The sequence below is a fragment of the Tamandua tetradactyla genome, chromosome 25 (assembly GCF_023851605.1).
Source record: "Tamandua tetradactyla isolate mTamTet1 chromosome 25, mTamTet1.pri, whole genome shotgun sequence".
Lineage (NCBI taxonomy): Eukaryota > Metazoa > Chordata > Mammalia > Pilosa > Myrmecophagidae > Tamandua > Tamandua tetradactyla.
In genome coordinates this window covers 9,998,788-10,013,332 of record NC_135351.1, presented here as the reverse complement: position 1 = coordinate 10,013,332, position 14,545 = coordinate 9,998,788, and the positions used below count along the sequence as shown (strand labels likewise).

Here is a 14,545-nt window from a genome sequence, read left to right as displayed (position 1 = left end):
CAACCAGAGAGAAAGCCAGGAGATTCTGAGAGCAGAATGACATAGCCACAAGAAGCAGAGTCCACCAGCCAGTGACCTTTGGAGATGAAGAAGGAAAATGCCTCCCGGGGAGCTTCATGAAACAGGAAGCCAGAAGAGGAAGCTAGCAGATGACACTGTTTGCCACATGCCTTTCCAGCCGAGAGAGAAACCCTGACCATGTTCACCATGTGCCTTCTCACTTCCATGTGCCTTCTCATTTGAGAGAGAAACCCTGATCATCATCAGCCTTCTTGAATCAAGGTATCTTTCCCTGGATGCCTTAGATTGGACATTTCTACAGATTTGTTTTAATTGGGACATTTTCTCAGCCTTAGAACTGTAAACTAGCAACTTATTAAATTCCCTCCCTTTTTAAAAGTTGAATAGAAAAATGAATATTTAAAAAATTAATTTATAAATTTTTAAAAAATATAACTAAACACAAACATTTTTAACATATGATCATTCTGTTCTACATATATAAGTAGTAATTCACAATATCATCACATAGTTGCATATTCATCATCATGATCATTTCTTGGAACATTTGCATCAATTCAGAAAAAGAAAAAGACAACAGAAAAAAATTCATACATACCATACCCCTTGCCCCTCCATTTTATCAATGACTAGCATTTCAATCTACTAAATTTATTTTAACATTTGTTCCCCCATTATTTATTTTAATTCCGTATGTTTTACTCATCTGTTGATAAGGTAGCACCAGACACAAGGTTTTCACAATCAACGTTGTGAAAGCTGTATCATTATACAATCATCTTCAAGAAACATGGCTACTGGAACACAGCTCCACATTTTCAGGCAATTCTCTCCAGCCTCTCCACTACATCTTGACTAACAAGGTGGTATCTATTTAATGCGTAAGAATAACCTCCAAGATAACCTATTCTGCTGGAATCTCTCAGCCATTGACACTATTTTGTCTCATTTCACTCTTCCCACTTTTGGTCGAGAAGGTTTTCTCAATCCCTTGATGCTGAGGGATCCTAGCTTATTCTAGGATTTCTATCCCACGTTGTCAGGAAGGGCCACACCCCTGGAAGTCATGTCCCATGTAGACAGGGGGAGGGCAGGGAGTTTGCTTGTTGTGTTGGTTGGAGAGAGAAGCCACATCTGAACAACAAAAAAGTTCTCTTGGGGGTGACTCTAAGGCCTAATTTTAAGTAGGCTTGACCTATCCTTTGTGGAGTTAAGTTTCATACGAACAAACCCCAAGATTGGGGCCTCAGCCTATAGCTTTGGTTGTCCCCACTGCTTGTGAGAATATCAAGAATTCTCCACTTGGGGAAGTTGATAAATTCCCCTTTTTAAAAGCCATTCTGTTTCTGGTATATTGCATTCTGGCAGGTAGCAAATTAGAACAAGGATGTTTATTGCAGTGTTTTTCTTTTACTAGCAAAATTAGGAACAACCTAAATTTCCAACAAAAAGGGAATAAAATATAGTCCTTCGGTAAAATGAACTGATCTATATTATCTACAAAGCTAAGTTCAAAAGCAAAATTTTAAGTGAAATAAATATTCACCATATATTCACATGGATAGAGTATGATACCAATTATTGAAAAATTTGAAAGACATAGGACAGTATTATATACAGTAAAACTATACACAGTTTGCTCAGAGTGCTGCAGTGAAGGTAGAATGTTTTGAGTTTTTTTTTTTAATTTGAGGGAAACAGTGATACTGGACATCTGTCGGATCCCCGTAAGCTGCTAGTGTGATATAGTTCACTATTTCAATATTAAACCATGCTACATGCCTTTCTCTGACATCTTTGCAAAGCTGGGTTTCTGGCAGTTGCTGAGATATAAAGCAAGTAGGGAGTGGAAATTGCATGGACCAGGAAATGAAGGGGGCATTGTTCAATCTGATTCAAAGCTTTGAGATGTCATGCAGTGTCCAACAACACAGTTTATGTGTATTTTCAAATAGCCACTAAGTTATAAGAACAAATACTTAAGTTGTTTGAGCTTAAGTACTTAATGAATGAAACTATTAGGTGAAAGGTTTAGGAGGCAAAAGGGTAAAAAGAAGAAAAGTAGACCAGGAAATTTAAAGTGAGCGAGTTTATTTCTGCGCTCCTGGGTAGAGCTCACCGCATCCAAGATGGAGAGAGGTGAGTCTGCAAGCGGGCTTCAGCGTGGGCAGCTTTTTTAAGAATGGGGGTCAGGTAACATCTGGAAGGGGTGGTTCATTAGTTCCGGAAGTCACTTTGGGAAGGGTGACACAGCCTCTGCAGCTCCAGTTGCAGTGCCTTTCCCGTTCCCCCGACCTAACAGTAGGTATTTCTTTTAGCATTAGAGTGATATAAACATTTAGTGAGCTATTAAGGTCACTGAATATGACCTTAATATTCATGAAATGAATGAGAAAGTCTAGAATCTTGAAACGAGAAAGTCTAGAATCTTGACATGTATTATTTATGGTACCTAAATGAGTAGCAAAAGTCGAAAAATATCGACTTCACTATAATGGTTATCTCTGAAAACGCAGACAGGAGACTTCAGTAGAAGGGTGGGTCGTTAATTCATTTAGTTTCTTCCCAATTTGCCTTATTTGCTTCTGATTTTTTTAAAAAGGTGATAAATCTGGGTAATTTGTAGTATTCTAGAATCCAGCCTGTATTGCTTAGCAGCTCTGTGACCTTTTATCTCAGTTTCCTTATCTGTAAAACAGGGATTACAGTACTCATAGGATTGTTGTGAGATTACATGAGTTTATACCTGTTCACTATTATATTCTTTGTACTGTTTTATACTTATAAAATGTTTTGAAACATTTTATAATTAAAAAAAATTTTTAAACTGCAGTACAAAAGAATTTTAAGAAATCCTTGAAACTTGCAGGATATTTGACTTAAGTAATACAGAACAATCTTCTTTTTGTAGCACTCATCAGGGTTACTTCCAATGTGAAAAGTTTTGTTTTGCTAAGAAAAAAAAATTATGCCACAATCTATACAAGTTTGAAGTAATATATAATTCTTAAAAGCCTCCAACAGTTTTTTTCATAAATATTAATAGCTGTTATCATGTAAAGTTGTGGTTAACTAATTCTTATTTCCTTTATCTTTCTAATGAGATGTCAACACTGAAAATTACTCACAGAATGAACCAATTCAGCCAACTGATGCTAACACTTCTTCCTTGAGACAGTTCCAACCCATATGCAAATTTCACTGGTCAGAAGCATTTAATGAAGAAATAACAACTTTTCAAAATCCTGTGGAAGACTTATCTTCCACAGAGAAACCAGAATTGCAAAGTCAAGTGTTCCATTATGCAAAAGATAACAATATAAAGAAAGATTCATTCAAGGAAGAAAATTCAGTAGAAATTAGCATTTCTGCTAATAAAAACCTGCTTGCTAACCATTCTGTGAGTCAACCTCCTAGAAGCCCGTCTCTAACAGACTGCATCGGAGAGACATTGAAACTCAGGGAAAAGTCACTGGCTAAAAGCACTGCCATGGGGCCTGACCCCCACCCTACTCAACCTCAGAGCTTCCTGTATACAGAGAGTGTCCACAGTGACATTGAGAAACCATTTTACAAAGAGAATAGCTTTAATTTGCTCAATCTGAAAGCAAATAAAGCTGAGGAGGTAAGATTTTTGATGGTCCATGAAGTCAGTGGGGTGCTAAAAGATGCGTTTTCTAAAAATGCATGTATATGAGCTGAGTAATGCTAAATCTTCTAATCAGCAGAAATGACATTGCTTCTCTGGAGAAAATGCATTCTGAGATCTTAACCAATTTAGAAACATTTTGTTGGCCACTAGCTCTACCAAATGATGATGTTTACTATTGGATGTCCAGGACTCTTACTCATCCTGTTGTGCCCTTAACATCTACACTAACCATGGCTATAATGAGTTTTTATATTTGTTGAATTGACTAACTGGAATTCGTAGACTTTACACAAAGAGAAAGGTTGACAAGAGAAAGAAGCACAGAACAAGTACTTAGATTACTTCACAAGAAAAGCTCAAGATTTTTCTATTATGCCATGTTCTATTAACAAGTAAAAAACATTTTTCTATCAAAGTGAAAAAAACCTATTAATTTTTCCTTTGATTTGTTGATGTTAGGCGTATCATCCTATGATACGCTATCATAGGACGCTTCAGTGCTCATCCTATGAGCACTGAAGATACCAATGGTATAAATTCTATGTACTCTGAACAAAAAGGATTTTAGGAATTGGTGTGGGCAAATAAATATAATAGAAGAATAGCAAAAATAGTACCTTTTCATTATGAGTTTCATGAGAAAAGCTATGACCATTATGTTCCTTTAATAGATGAGGAGTATTTGTGTTCATTTATTTGGAAGTAGATGGCAGCATTTAGAAGAGAATTTTAAATATTTTCCCATGTTGATTTATTAAAAAACATGTCTCGAATCTGTTTAATTAGGGTTTCTTAGGATTGTTCCTTTTTATTGCATTGATTCATTCGCTTAGCCAATAAGTACTTTCAGGCATCTGCTTTGGGCCCGGCCTCTACTATGTATTGGTTATATAATGGTTAAAAACAAACAAATAGAAAGATGTGTTTCTTGTCCTCATGAAGATAATATTCAAGTAGAGAAACTAGACATTAATCGAATAATCCTACAAATAAATGTGTGTTTGCAACTATAGATGAATGCTGTGACTAAAAGTTCCGTGTAGGATGGGAGTCTATGAAAGGAATGTGCTACTGGTCAGGGAGTTTGGGGAAGGCTTCCTGAAAAGTGGTAATTGAGCTGAACTTTAAAAGGATGAGTAGGACTTAATTAGTAACAGCAGGTGGGGGAGGACATTCCATGAAGAAGGAACAACCTGTGCAAAAGCCCTGGGGCTGCATGAAAAACACATTATAATACAGGGGCCCAATATCTCTAAATTCTAGAAAGTTATACAGTACACCCTACAGATATTTTTTACTGGTTTTTATGTCATATTCATTTCAGCATTTTCTTACCACAGTGTATTATTACTTTTTTTAAACCTTCCAAATCAGTATTGTTGGAATAAAGTCTATATGAGACACATTCCTCTGGCATTCTAATGTTTATAGGATTCATAGTATGGTGAGATAATGGTTTAAATGAGAAAATGTAAACAAGACTTGCAGGGACTAGAGCGCAATTGATAAATTGATTTGTTTTAATTCATTTGAAGTCAAAGGAAGCAGCATCTTAAGTTGTGTTACAGAAAAATTTGTGATCATAGAAAATGGTGAGAATACCAAAGTTTAATTTTTCTTTTGTAAAAGTATGTGTGTAGATTTTATCACATATCTACTGTTTGTGCTGTGCTGTGCTGTGCTAGGTTAGGTGGTTTACATTTAGCAATTAATACTCAGAAAACTTCTGTAAGTATTATTGTTTTATAGTTCAGGAAACTAAACTAGGATCTAGGATTCAAGGCCAGCTCTCTCTGAATCCAAAACGCATCATCTCTCTTCTCTAAAACACCCATTTTCTTTACTATAATTTCCAGATTACAGTTTCTTCAAAAGAAACACAGAAAGAGGAAATTCCTGAGATGTCAGTTAGTCACGAAAAGGAAGTCAAAGCAGAAGGTGTGGAGAATCCAGGGCTTTTCTCAACATGGTCTCCTGCAGGCATTTCCTGGAGTGGTAGAGTATCTCGTGAGAGCTGCAGGAACCCTGACACAGAGCAGAGCTTCGAAAGTTTACAACCTCTGGAAGAGGACTTGGCTTTAAATGAAGTCTTACAGAAATTAAAACATACTAACAAAAAACAGCAAGCTCGAATCCAAGACCTACACTGTAGTAACATGTATTTAGAGAAGCAGGTTAAAGAACTACAGATGAAGATTACCAAACAGCAAGTGTTCGTCAACATTATAAATAAGCTAAAGGAGAATGTTGAAGAATTAATCGAAGACAAGTACAAAGTAATCCTAGAAAAAAGTGATACTGACAGGACACTGAAGAATGTGCAAGAGATTTTATCTAATACTCAAAAACATCTTCAAGAATCTAGGAAAGAAAAAGAAGCTTTACAGCTAGAGCTTAAGAACATTAAGTTGAATTACATTTACCTACAGGAAAAGTACGTGACTGAAATACAGCAAAAAAATAAATCTGCAAGTCAGTGCATAGAAATGGAAAAAAATTTAAGTAAGAAAGAAGCAGAAGTAGAGAAGTTGCAGCAGCTCAAAGGAGAACTGGAAAAGGCCACTGCTTCTGCTTTGGATCTGTTGAAAAGGGAAAAAGAGACACGAGGACAAGAGCTACTGTCTTTACGGGAGGAATTCCAGAAACGTGAAAAGGAAAACCTGGAAGAAAGACAGAAACTGAAATCTAATCTTGAGAAATTGGTTGCACAAGTTAAAAATTTGCAATTCATATCTGAAAATGAAAGGGCTAAGAATACAAAACTTCAGCAGATCAAAGAAGTGAAAATTGAACATGCAAAGTTTCAGCAGCAGACTGTAAGGAGTGAAGAACAAAATTATATCCCTAAATTTGAGATAGCTCAGTCAAAGGAGCAACTAGAGGAAGAAATTGAGTCAGATATTACAAAGGTATTGATACGAATTCAGAATCTGTAATGTAAATTCCAGGAGTGTCTAATAGTCTAGTCAGGCATATTTAGGCCCCTATAAACTACATAATTTGTGTTGACTATTCTAAAAGTGAGTATGACCTCATGTTTTTATATCTTTAAAATTTTAGTCCTATGAATACATAATTTCCTCTATTTGAGTAGTCTTATGAAATGGGCTTTATAATCCTTTCCTTGTGCCAGGATTTCAAATATTATTAAATGGTATGGTACTTACATATAACATTTGTTTGCAGAAAGAATTACTAGAAAAAAAAGAAGATATAGAATAGAAAATGCACTACAGATTTGGAGAAGTTTCTTTTGGTTCATAGGTACTTGGATTAAAAAACAGCTACTTCTGACCTCTTGTGATTATTTTGGTAGAGATGACAGCTAACCTTAGAATTTTGTAGGTACTGGTGACCAATTATCTGAAGCAACTTTTAGGGTTACCAGTGAGAAATTATTTTCTAAGTGTGGATCTCAATCTTTTTCATATCATTTCTGCCTATTTAACAATAAAACTAAATAATGCAATCGCATTTTTGGTTTACAAGATAAAATGAGCCTATTATTTTATATATTAGTTTTGTACAATTATAAAACATTTAAAAACTGCATTAGAGACCCTTATAGTATTTTTGTAGTAGCTATAATATTATTATCTGCAGTTAGTTCAGATGGCTTTCATGGCAGCCAAGAACCTGGAATGATGTACTGAAAGTAATAATTTTCACAAGTTGAAGCAAATCTATTTCAGTTTTGTAGGCCTGCCTTAAAATATGTGTAATAAAATCTCATTAAAAGTATGATTACTTAGAGGACCAATCTGAACTAGAAAAAGTAAGATTGTTTTTAGATTCACTTTTCTTTTAATAACTTAAACTGAACTAATATGTTGCCTTGAAGATGTCCTTAGAAGATCCACTTTCAAGAACCTAAAATCTGGTGATTGGTGAGGGGGAGGGGTGGGGGGTATGGTATGTATGAATTTTTTTGTTTTCTTTTTATTTCTTTTTCTGAATAGATGCAAATGTTCCAGGAAATGATCATGATGATGAATATGCAACTATGTGATGATATTGTGAATTACTGATTATATATATAGAACAGAATGATAAAAAATTACAAAGTTTGTATTTGGTGTTTTACAGTATTTAAAAAAAATTCAAAAATTAATTTAAAAAATTATTTAAGTGGGGGAGGGAAGATTGGCAGCATAAAAAAAAAGAACCTAAAATCACTAGAAGTATTGTTTGTAAGTAAACAATCCTATTCTTCTTAAGAATACTTAGGAAAATACTGTTCTCATATGTTTCAAAAATTCCTCTATGATTTTTTTTCTCCAGAAAGAAGAAAGAACTGCCTAAGCCAGTTATTCTCAAACTTGAACCTGCATCAAAATTACCTGGAGGGCTGGTTAAACCATAGATTGGGGCCCACCTCCAGTTTCTGATTCAATAAATCTGGGTTAGGGCCTGAGAATTCCTAACAAGTTCCCAGGTGATGCTGATGCTACTTCTCTGGGACCACGCTTTGCGAACCATTGATTTAAGCAAAAAAACCTTAAGTTTAGCTCCTAACCAAATCAAGACACACTTTGAATTGTGAGCACTCAATGTATTAGTTTAACTGTACAAAAATGTAGCACCACATAAATGTTCCCCTTGAGCTTTCTTTTAAAAAACAGTAAAGTTCTTTGTCTTATCTTAACTAACCATTCCTTTTATATCTCCCGTCATGCTTATGTTGCTTTTAGTTTTGTTTTTCACTAACTTTAGTTCACTGTTTCTCAAAGTGTGGTCAGTAGGTATCTACAAGGTCATAACTATTTTCATAATAACATGAAGACATGCCTTTTTCATGCTCCTTCTTAAGCAAATGTATGGTAGCATTTTCCAGAAGCTACATGACACGTGATGATGTGATTGTTCTCATGGCTAATGGAATGTATGAAGTAAATATAGGAATCCAGCTCTCTTCTATGAAACTCAGCACTAAAAGTATTTGCAAAGATGTTAAACAGTGCTATTTTTCCCTAATTTTGTTTTGTCTTGGAAAATATGGTAATTTTAAATTTAAAATTATGTTGGCATATAATGGGTTTATTAAATGAATTATCAAACAAATATTTTTAAATGTGTGTATTAGTTAGGGTTCTCTAGAGAAACAGAATCAACAGGAAATATTTGTAAATATAAAATTTATGAAAGTGTCTCACAAACCATGGGAACGTAGAGTCCAAAATCTGTAGAGCAGGCTGTGAAGCTGACGATTCCAGTGGAGGGTCTGGACGAACTCTGCAGGAGAGGCATGCCTGCCGAAGCAGGAAGAGAGCCTGTCTCTTCTGAATCCTCCTTAAAAGGCTTCCAATGATTAGATTAAGAATCAGTCATTAAAGGAGACATGCCCCTTGGCTGATTACAAATGCAATCAGCTATGGATATAGCCAACATGATCATGATTTAATTCTATGAAATGTCCTCATAGCAAAAGACAGACCAGCACTTGCCCAACCAGACAAACAGGTATCACCACCTGGCCAAGTTGACATATGAACCTGACCATCACAATAAGTGTTGTAATTTCTAATACAATAAGTATTGAGTGATATAATACACATAAACAAAAGCTTTTGAGGGTCCTCACTAATTTTTAATAATATAAAGAGTTCCTGAGATCAAAAAGTTTCAGAATCACAGCTCAAGTTTTAAAGGGTTTTGTTTTTGATTCAGTGATTTACTTAAAAGGTAATTCACATTTTTAGTCTTTATTGTGACAAATGCAAATTGTGTGTATGCAGGATCCCAAGGTGATACATTCTCATTTGTTCCTGAATTGCCCACCTTGTGAAGAAGAGAGCCTGAATCCCCCAGATGCACAAAAATCTTCTCAGCTAGCCTCCAAAATTCACAATCTGCTGGCTCTGATGGTGGAACTTCTCTCATGCCAAGTAATTTTTTACAAATCAATTTTTTTAATTGGAGGGAAATATCAGGGTTGGCATAAACCAAGAGAAGCAATAAAGGGTGACAGAATGAAGTCTTGGCAGAAAAAAATGGAAAATAAAATACAGACCTCCTAAACAAATGAACCAACCCTTCCTTCTTTCTATTGGTTCTTTCTTCAATGCCTAATTCCCACAAGTCTAAAGAAATATAGAACAACCAAAGCTATAGGCTGAGCCCCCAGTCTTGGGGTTTGTTCATATGAAACTTAACCCCATAGGGGATAGGTCAAGCCTACTTAAAATTAAGCCTAAGAGTCACCCCCAAGAGAACCTCTTTTGTTGCTCAGATGTGGCCTCTGTCTCCAGCCAACACAGCAAGCAGACTCACCACCCTCCCCCTGTCTACATGGGACATGACTCCCAGGGGTGTGGACTTTCCTGGCAACGTGGGACAGAAATCCTGGAATGAGCTGAGACTCAGCATCAAGGGATGGAGAAAAACCCTAGAATGAGCTGAGACTCAGGATCAAGGGACTGAGAAAACCTTCTCGACCAAAATGGGGAAGAGTGAAATGAGACGAAATGTCAGTGGCTGAGAGATTCCAAACAGAGTCGAGAGGTTATCCTTGAGGTTATTCTTATGCATTAAGTAGATATCACCTTGTTATTCAAGATGTAGTGGAGAGGCTGCAGGGAACTGCCTGAAAATGTAGAGCTGTGTTCCAGCAGCCATGTTTCTTAAGGATGATCGAATAATGATATAGCTTTTGCAATGTGACTTTGTGATTGTGAAAACCTTGTGTCTGATGCTCCTTTTATCCACCCTATCAACAGAGGAGTAGAACATATGGAATAAAAAAATAATAGGGGGAACAAATGTTAAAATAAATTTAGTTTGAAATGCTAGTGATAAATGAAAGGGAGGTGTAAGGGGTATGGTATGTATAATCTTTTTTTTTTCTCATTTCTTTTTCTGTTGTCTTTTTATTTCTTTTTCTGAATTGATGCTAGTGTTCTAGAAAATGATCATGATGATGAATATACAACTATGTGATGATATTGTGAATTGCTGAGTGTATGTGTTGGGAATGTTTGTGTTTCTTGTAATTTTTTTTAATTAATAAAAAATTTAAAAAAATATATAGAAAATAACATAAGAAACAAAGATCTCAAGAGAAACTCTTCATTTAGTACTTCCCAAATGTTAGGAACACTCTCTTAGAGAAATAGTTCTTGTACTCTGCCTCAGTCTACTCCTATGGATTAATTACTGTTCACTCTTTATTTTGGGTGGGCGGGTGCATGGTCCAGGAATCAAACCCGGGTCTCCCGCATGAAAGGCGAGCATTCTACTGCTGAACCACCTGTGTGCCCACATTATTGTTCACTCTTAATGAGCTATTCATCCAATCTAAAATATAACTTGGCAGGAGTTGTGGAGGGTACAGTGTGGAGCTACATACATTAGTAGAATAAAAAGTTACAGTTTCAGATAAGTTCAAATCTTGGCTTCACTGCATCTCAGCTGGGTAAACTTGGCCTAGTTACATTTCTCTACCTCAGTTGCTTCATCTTAAATAAGGGAAAAGATTACAAGCACTGCACATTTAATAAGACAGCATATTAAGGGAATGGCACTTCATCAGTTCAAGTTCTCTTTCTTCCTTTTGTCTCTATTATTGTACATTTCTTTGTTCTTAAGTACACCCATCAGAGCAGAAATTTGAGGCATGAATTTGTGAAGTTCCTGAGCCAACACAAACCCTATTTCTGTTTTGTTTTCACTATAATTTGTTGAACACACATTTATTGAATGCTAGAAACAGTACTAAGCATTTGACACAGAAGCCACAATGTGGTTGCCCACAGGCTGTATCCACCCAAAATTTTGTTTTCAAATATTTGAATTTGAAAAACAGATGCAAACTCTCCTTTGCTGCCAACTCTTTCCACCCCACCTTGCTCCTTCAGACTTTTACTTATGCACTATATTAGCTTAGTTTTCTCATCTCTCTGGTGACTGCTGTTCTTTTTCAGTTTTATCTCCTGGCTGCTTCTCTCCCAGCGTTCTCATTGGTGCAGTTTGTCCACAGCGCTCTCCTTAGTAGATCTCATTCCATCCCAACCAAATCTCATGTGTCTGCTTATTCTGTATTCACACCCACACCCACAACTAGAACACAAGCCCTCGAGATCAGACCCATGGATATCCTGTTCGCTGTTGTATGCCCACTACCTGAACCGGAACAGCTCATGACTGGCGCTCAACAAATACTGCCAACTGATAGTTGACAACTCATCTGTCCCGGAGGCTTTTGAGTTTGCAGTCCCTGCTTCTCATGGAGTATCCCATTTAATCCTATCATCATTCTTTAAATTATTAAGCTTTTCCTTTTTTTTTTTTTTAAACAGAAGAATATCCTGAGGCGTGGAATGGGTGAGTTTCTTGACAAAGTCTCACATATGGTTAAATGGCTGAACACAGATACAAACCCAGGCAGCGTGACGCCAGGTCATGCAGGCTTTTTTTTTTTTTTGGTAAATCAAGATGAAATTCACATAAGATAAAATTAACTATTTTAAAGTGAACAATTCGGGGGCATTTAGTACTCCCACAATGTTGTACAACCACCACCTCTGCCTAGTTCCAAAACATTTTCATCACCCCAAAAGGAAACCCCATACCCATTAAGCAGTCATTCCCACCCTCAGCCCCTGGCAACCACCGGCCTGCTTTATCTTTATGGATTTACCATTTCTTTTTTTTTTTTAATAAAAAAAACAATTACAGGAAAGAAAAACATTCTTAGTATATGCACATTCCGTTCTACATATATAATCAGTAATTCACAATATCATCACATAGTTGCATATTCATCATCATGATCATTTCTTAGAACATTTGCATCAATTCAGAAAAAGAAATAAAAAGACAACAGAAAAAAAAACAAAATTTTACGTACCATACTGGATTTACCATTTCTTGATGTTTCATATATATATAGATATATGACCTTTGTGTCTGCCTTCTGTCATTCAGTATATTGTTTTTGTATGATTTCAATAAATTAAAAATTTATTGAGACATATTTTATTGCCTAACCTATGACCTATCTTGGAGAATGATCCATATGCACTTTTTTGAGAAGAATGTATATTCTGCTATCATCAGAATATCTGCTCTTTTTAACTTATTTTATTGAGATGTCTTTATTCACCATGCAGTCCAATCGAAGTATACAATCAGTGGCTTACAATATCATCACATATTTGTGTCACCATGATCATTTTTAGAAGATTTGTGATATTCCAGAAAAAGAAAAAAGAAAAAGCCCATACATCCCATACCCCTTATCCGTCGCTCTCATTGACCACTAGTGTTGCAATCTACCCAATTTTTTTACCCCGTATCTCCCTCTATATTTATTTTTTTACACATCCATCCTTACTCTGGATAAAGGGAGCATGAGGCATAAGGTTTTCACAATCACACAGTCATATTAGTGCATGCAGCCTTGACCCCTAGGTGATATTGCTACCAGTACCTTCATTCTGGGTTCCCTTGCTGGAGTTTCCAGTTTTTCTGGTATCAAATGTAGCAATTTGTCTAAAATATGAACTTATAAACTGACTAGGCTAAGGGAGAGTGCAATACAGAAGTGTAAGCTTGCCTAGCTATAGATGAATATTACATCCCAGCAATAATACTAATCTGGTCCAATAACAATTTATATGCAATTGTGAGTCCATATGCAGCCTTTCCACACCAACCGTTTATGAGATGGCTTATGATAAGAAATTGAAAAATTGATCAATACTATTTTACCTCTTTTGGTTTGGTTACTTATTTTGAAAGGGAAATTTGTTTCCATTTGTGTTTTCTTCTTCTTCCCTTTAGCTTTACTAAAAACTTTTTCAACTTGTTTCCCAAACTGTTACTCTTAGGATATTACCAGTCCTGATGCTGTACATTTCGAAAAGAGTGAGAAAACTAGTGATATAATGCTGCAAAAATTGAAGAGTTTCCATCTTAAAAAGAAAATTTTAGATAAAGAGGTACTATATTTACTCTTCATTCTAAAAATTGTATTTCATTTTTAATGAAAATAAAAACAATAGTCAAAGATAAAGTTAACAAGCATAAAGAAATTCCTCAAATTTAGCTTTTTACAAAAGTATTGTTTTTGAGAAATAGGTTACATTTACTATATCCCTCATTAAAAAATGAGATGTTTAATATTTGGCTTGTATTGTAACCAATAAATCCATGTTAGAAAGTTTCCCCCATGTACAAACATTTAGTATGATTAGTTTTCCACTTTTGCATGGTATTCCTGATTCCTGAAGAATTGTTTATTTTGACAGTCCTATAGTGATATCAAACTTCCATAAACCAGGCTTCAAAAATAAGCCCAGAGCTTTTTGCAACATGTTTGCCACCAGAACGTAGGTGTTATGAAAACCGTTGCTGTATCTTAAGCCAAAATGAAAAAGGAAAAGACTCATATCAACATTGTCATTATTGGACATGTGAATTCAGGCAAGTCCACCACGACTGGCCATCTGATCTACAAATGTGGTAGAATCGACAAAAGAACCATTGAAAAATTAGGGAAGGAGGCTGCTAAGATGAGAAAGGGGTCCTTCAAGTATGCCCGGGTCTTAGATAAGCTAAAAGCGGAACGTGAGCGTGGTATCACCATTGATATCTCCCAGTGGAAATTTGAGACCAGCAAGTATTATGTGACCATCGTTGATGCCCCAGGACACAGAGACTTTATTAAAAACATGGTTACAGGCACATCTAGGTTCACTGTGCTGTCCTGATGGTTGCTGCTGGTGTTGGTGAATTTGAAGCTGGTATATCCAGAACGGGCAGACCCGAGAGCATGCCCTTCTGGCTTACACACTGGGTGTGAAACAGCTAATAGCTAGTGTTAAGAAAATGGATTCCACCGAACCACCTCATGGTCAGAAGAGATACGAGGAA

General features: G+C 35.9%; 1 protein-coding gene across 12 annotated transcripts in view; it reads left to right on the top strand.

The window, feature by feature from the left end:
* Positions 1-14,545, top strand: part of CAGE1 (cancer antigen 1) — a 110,652-nt gene that overhangs the window by 16,527 nt on the left and 79,580 nt on the right. For 10 of the 12 annotated variants that reach the window (XM_077144005.1, XM_077144006.1, XM_077144000.1 and 7 more), the window contains 4 exons: positions 3,126-3,646; positions 5,530-6,582; positions 9,409-9,558; positions 13,501-13,611. In XM_077144005.1, the coding sequence (XP_077000120.1) occupies positions 3,126-3,646; positions 5,530-6,582; positions 9,409-9,558; positions 13,501-13,611 (1,835 nt within the window). The remainder of the gene's footprint in view (positions 1-3,125; positions 3,647-5,529; positions 6,583-9,408; positions 9,559-13,500; positions 13,612-14,545) is intronic. The other 2 variants (XM_077144009.1, XM_077144008.1) reach the window with 1 other exon arrangement.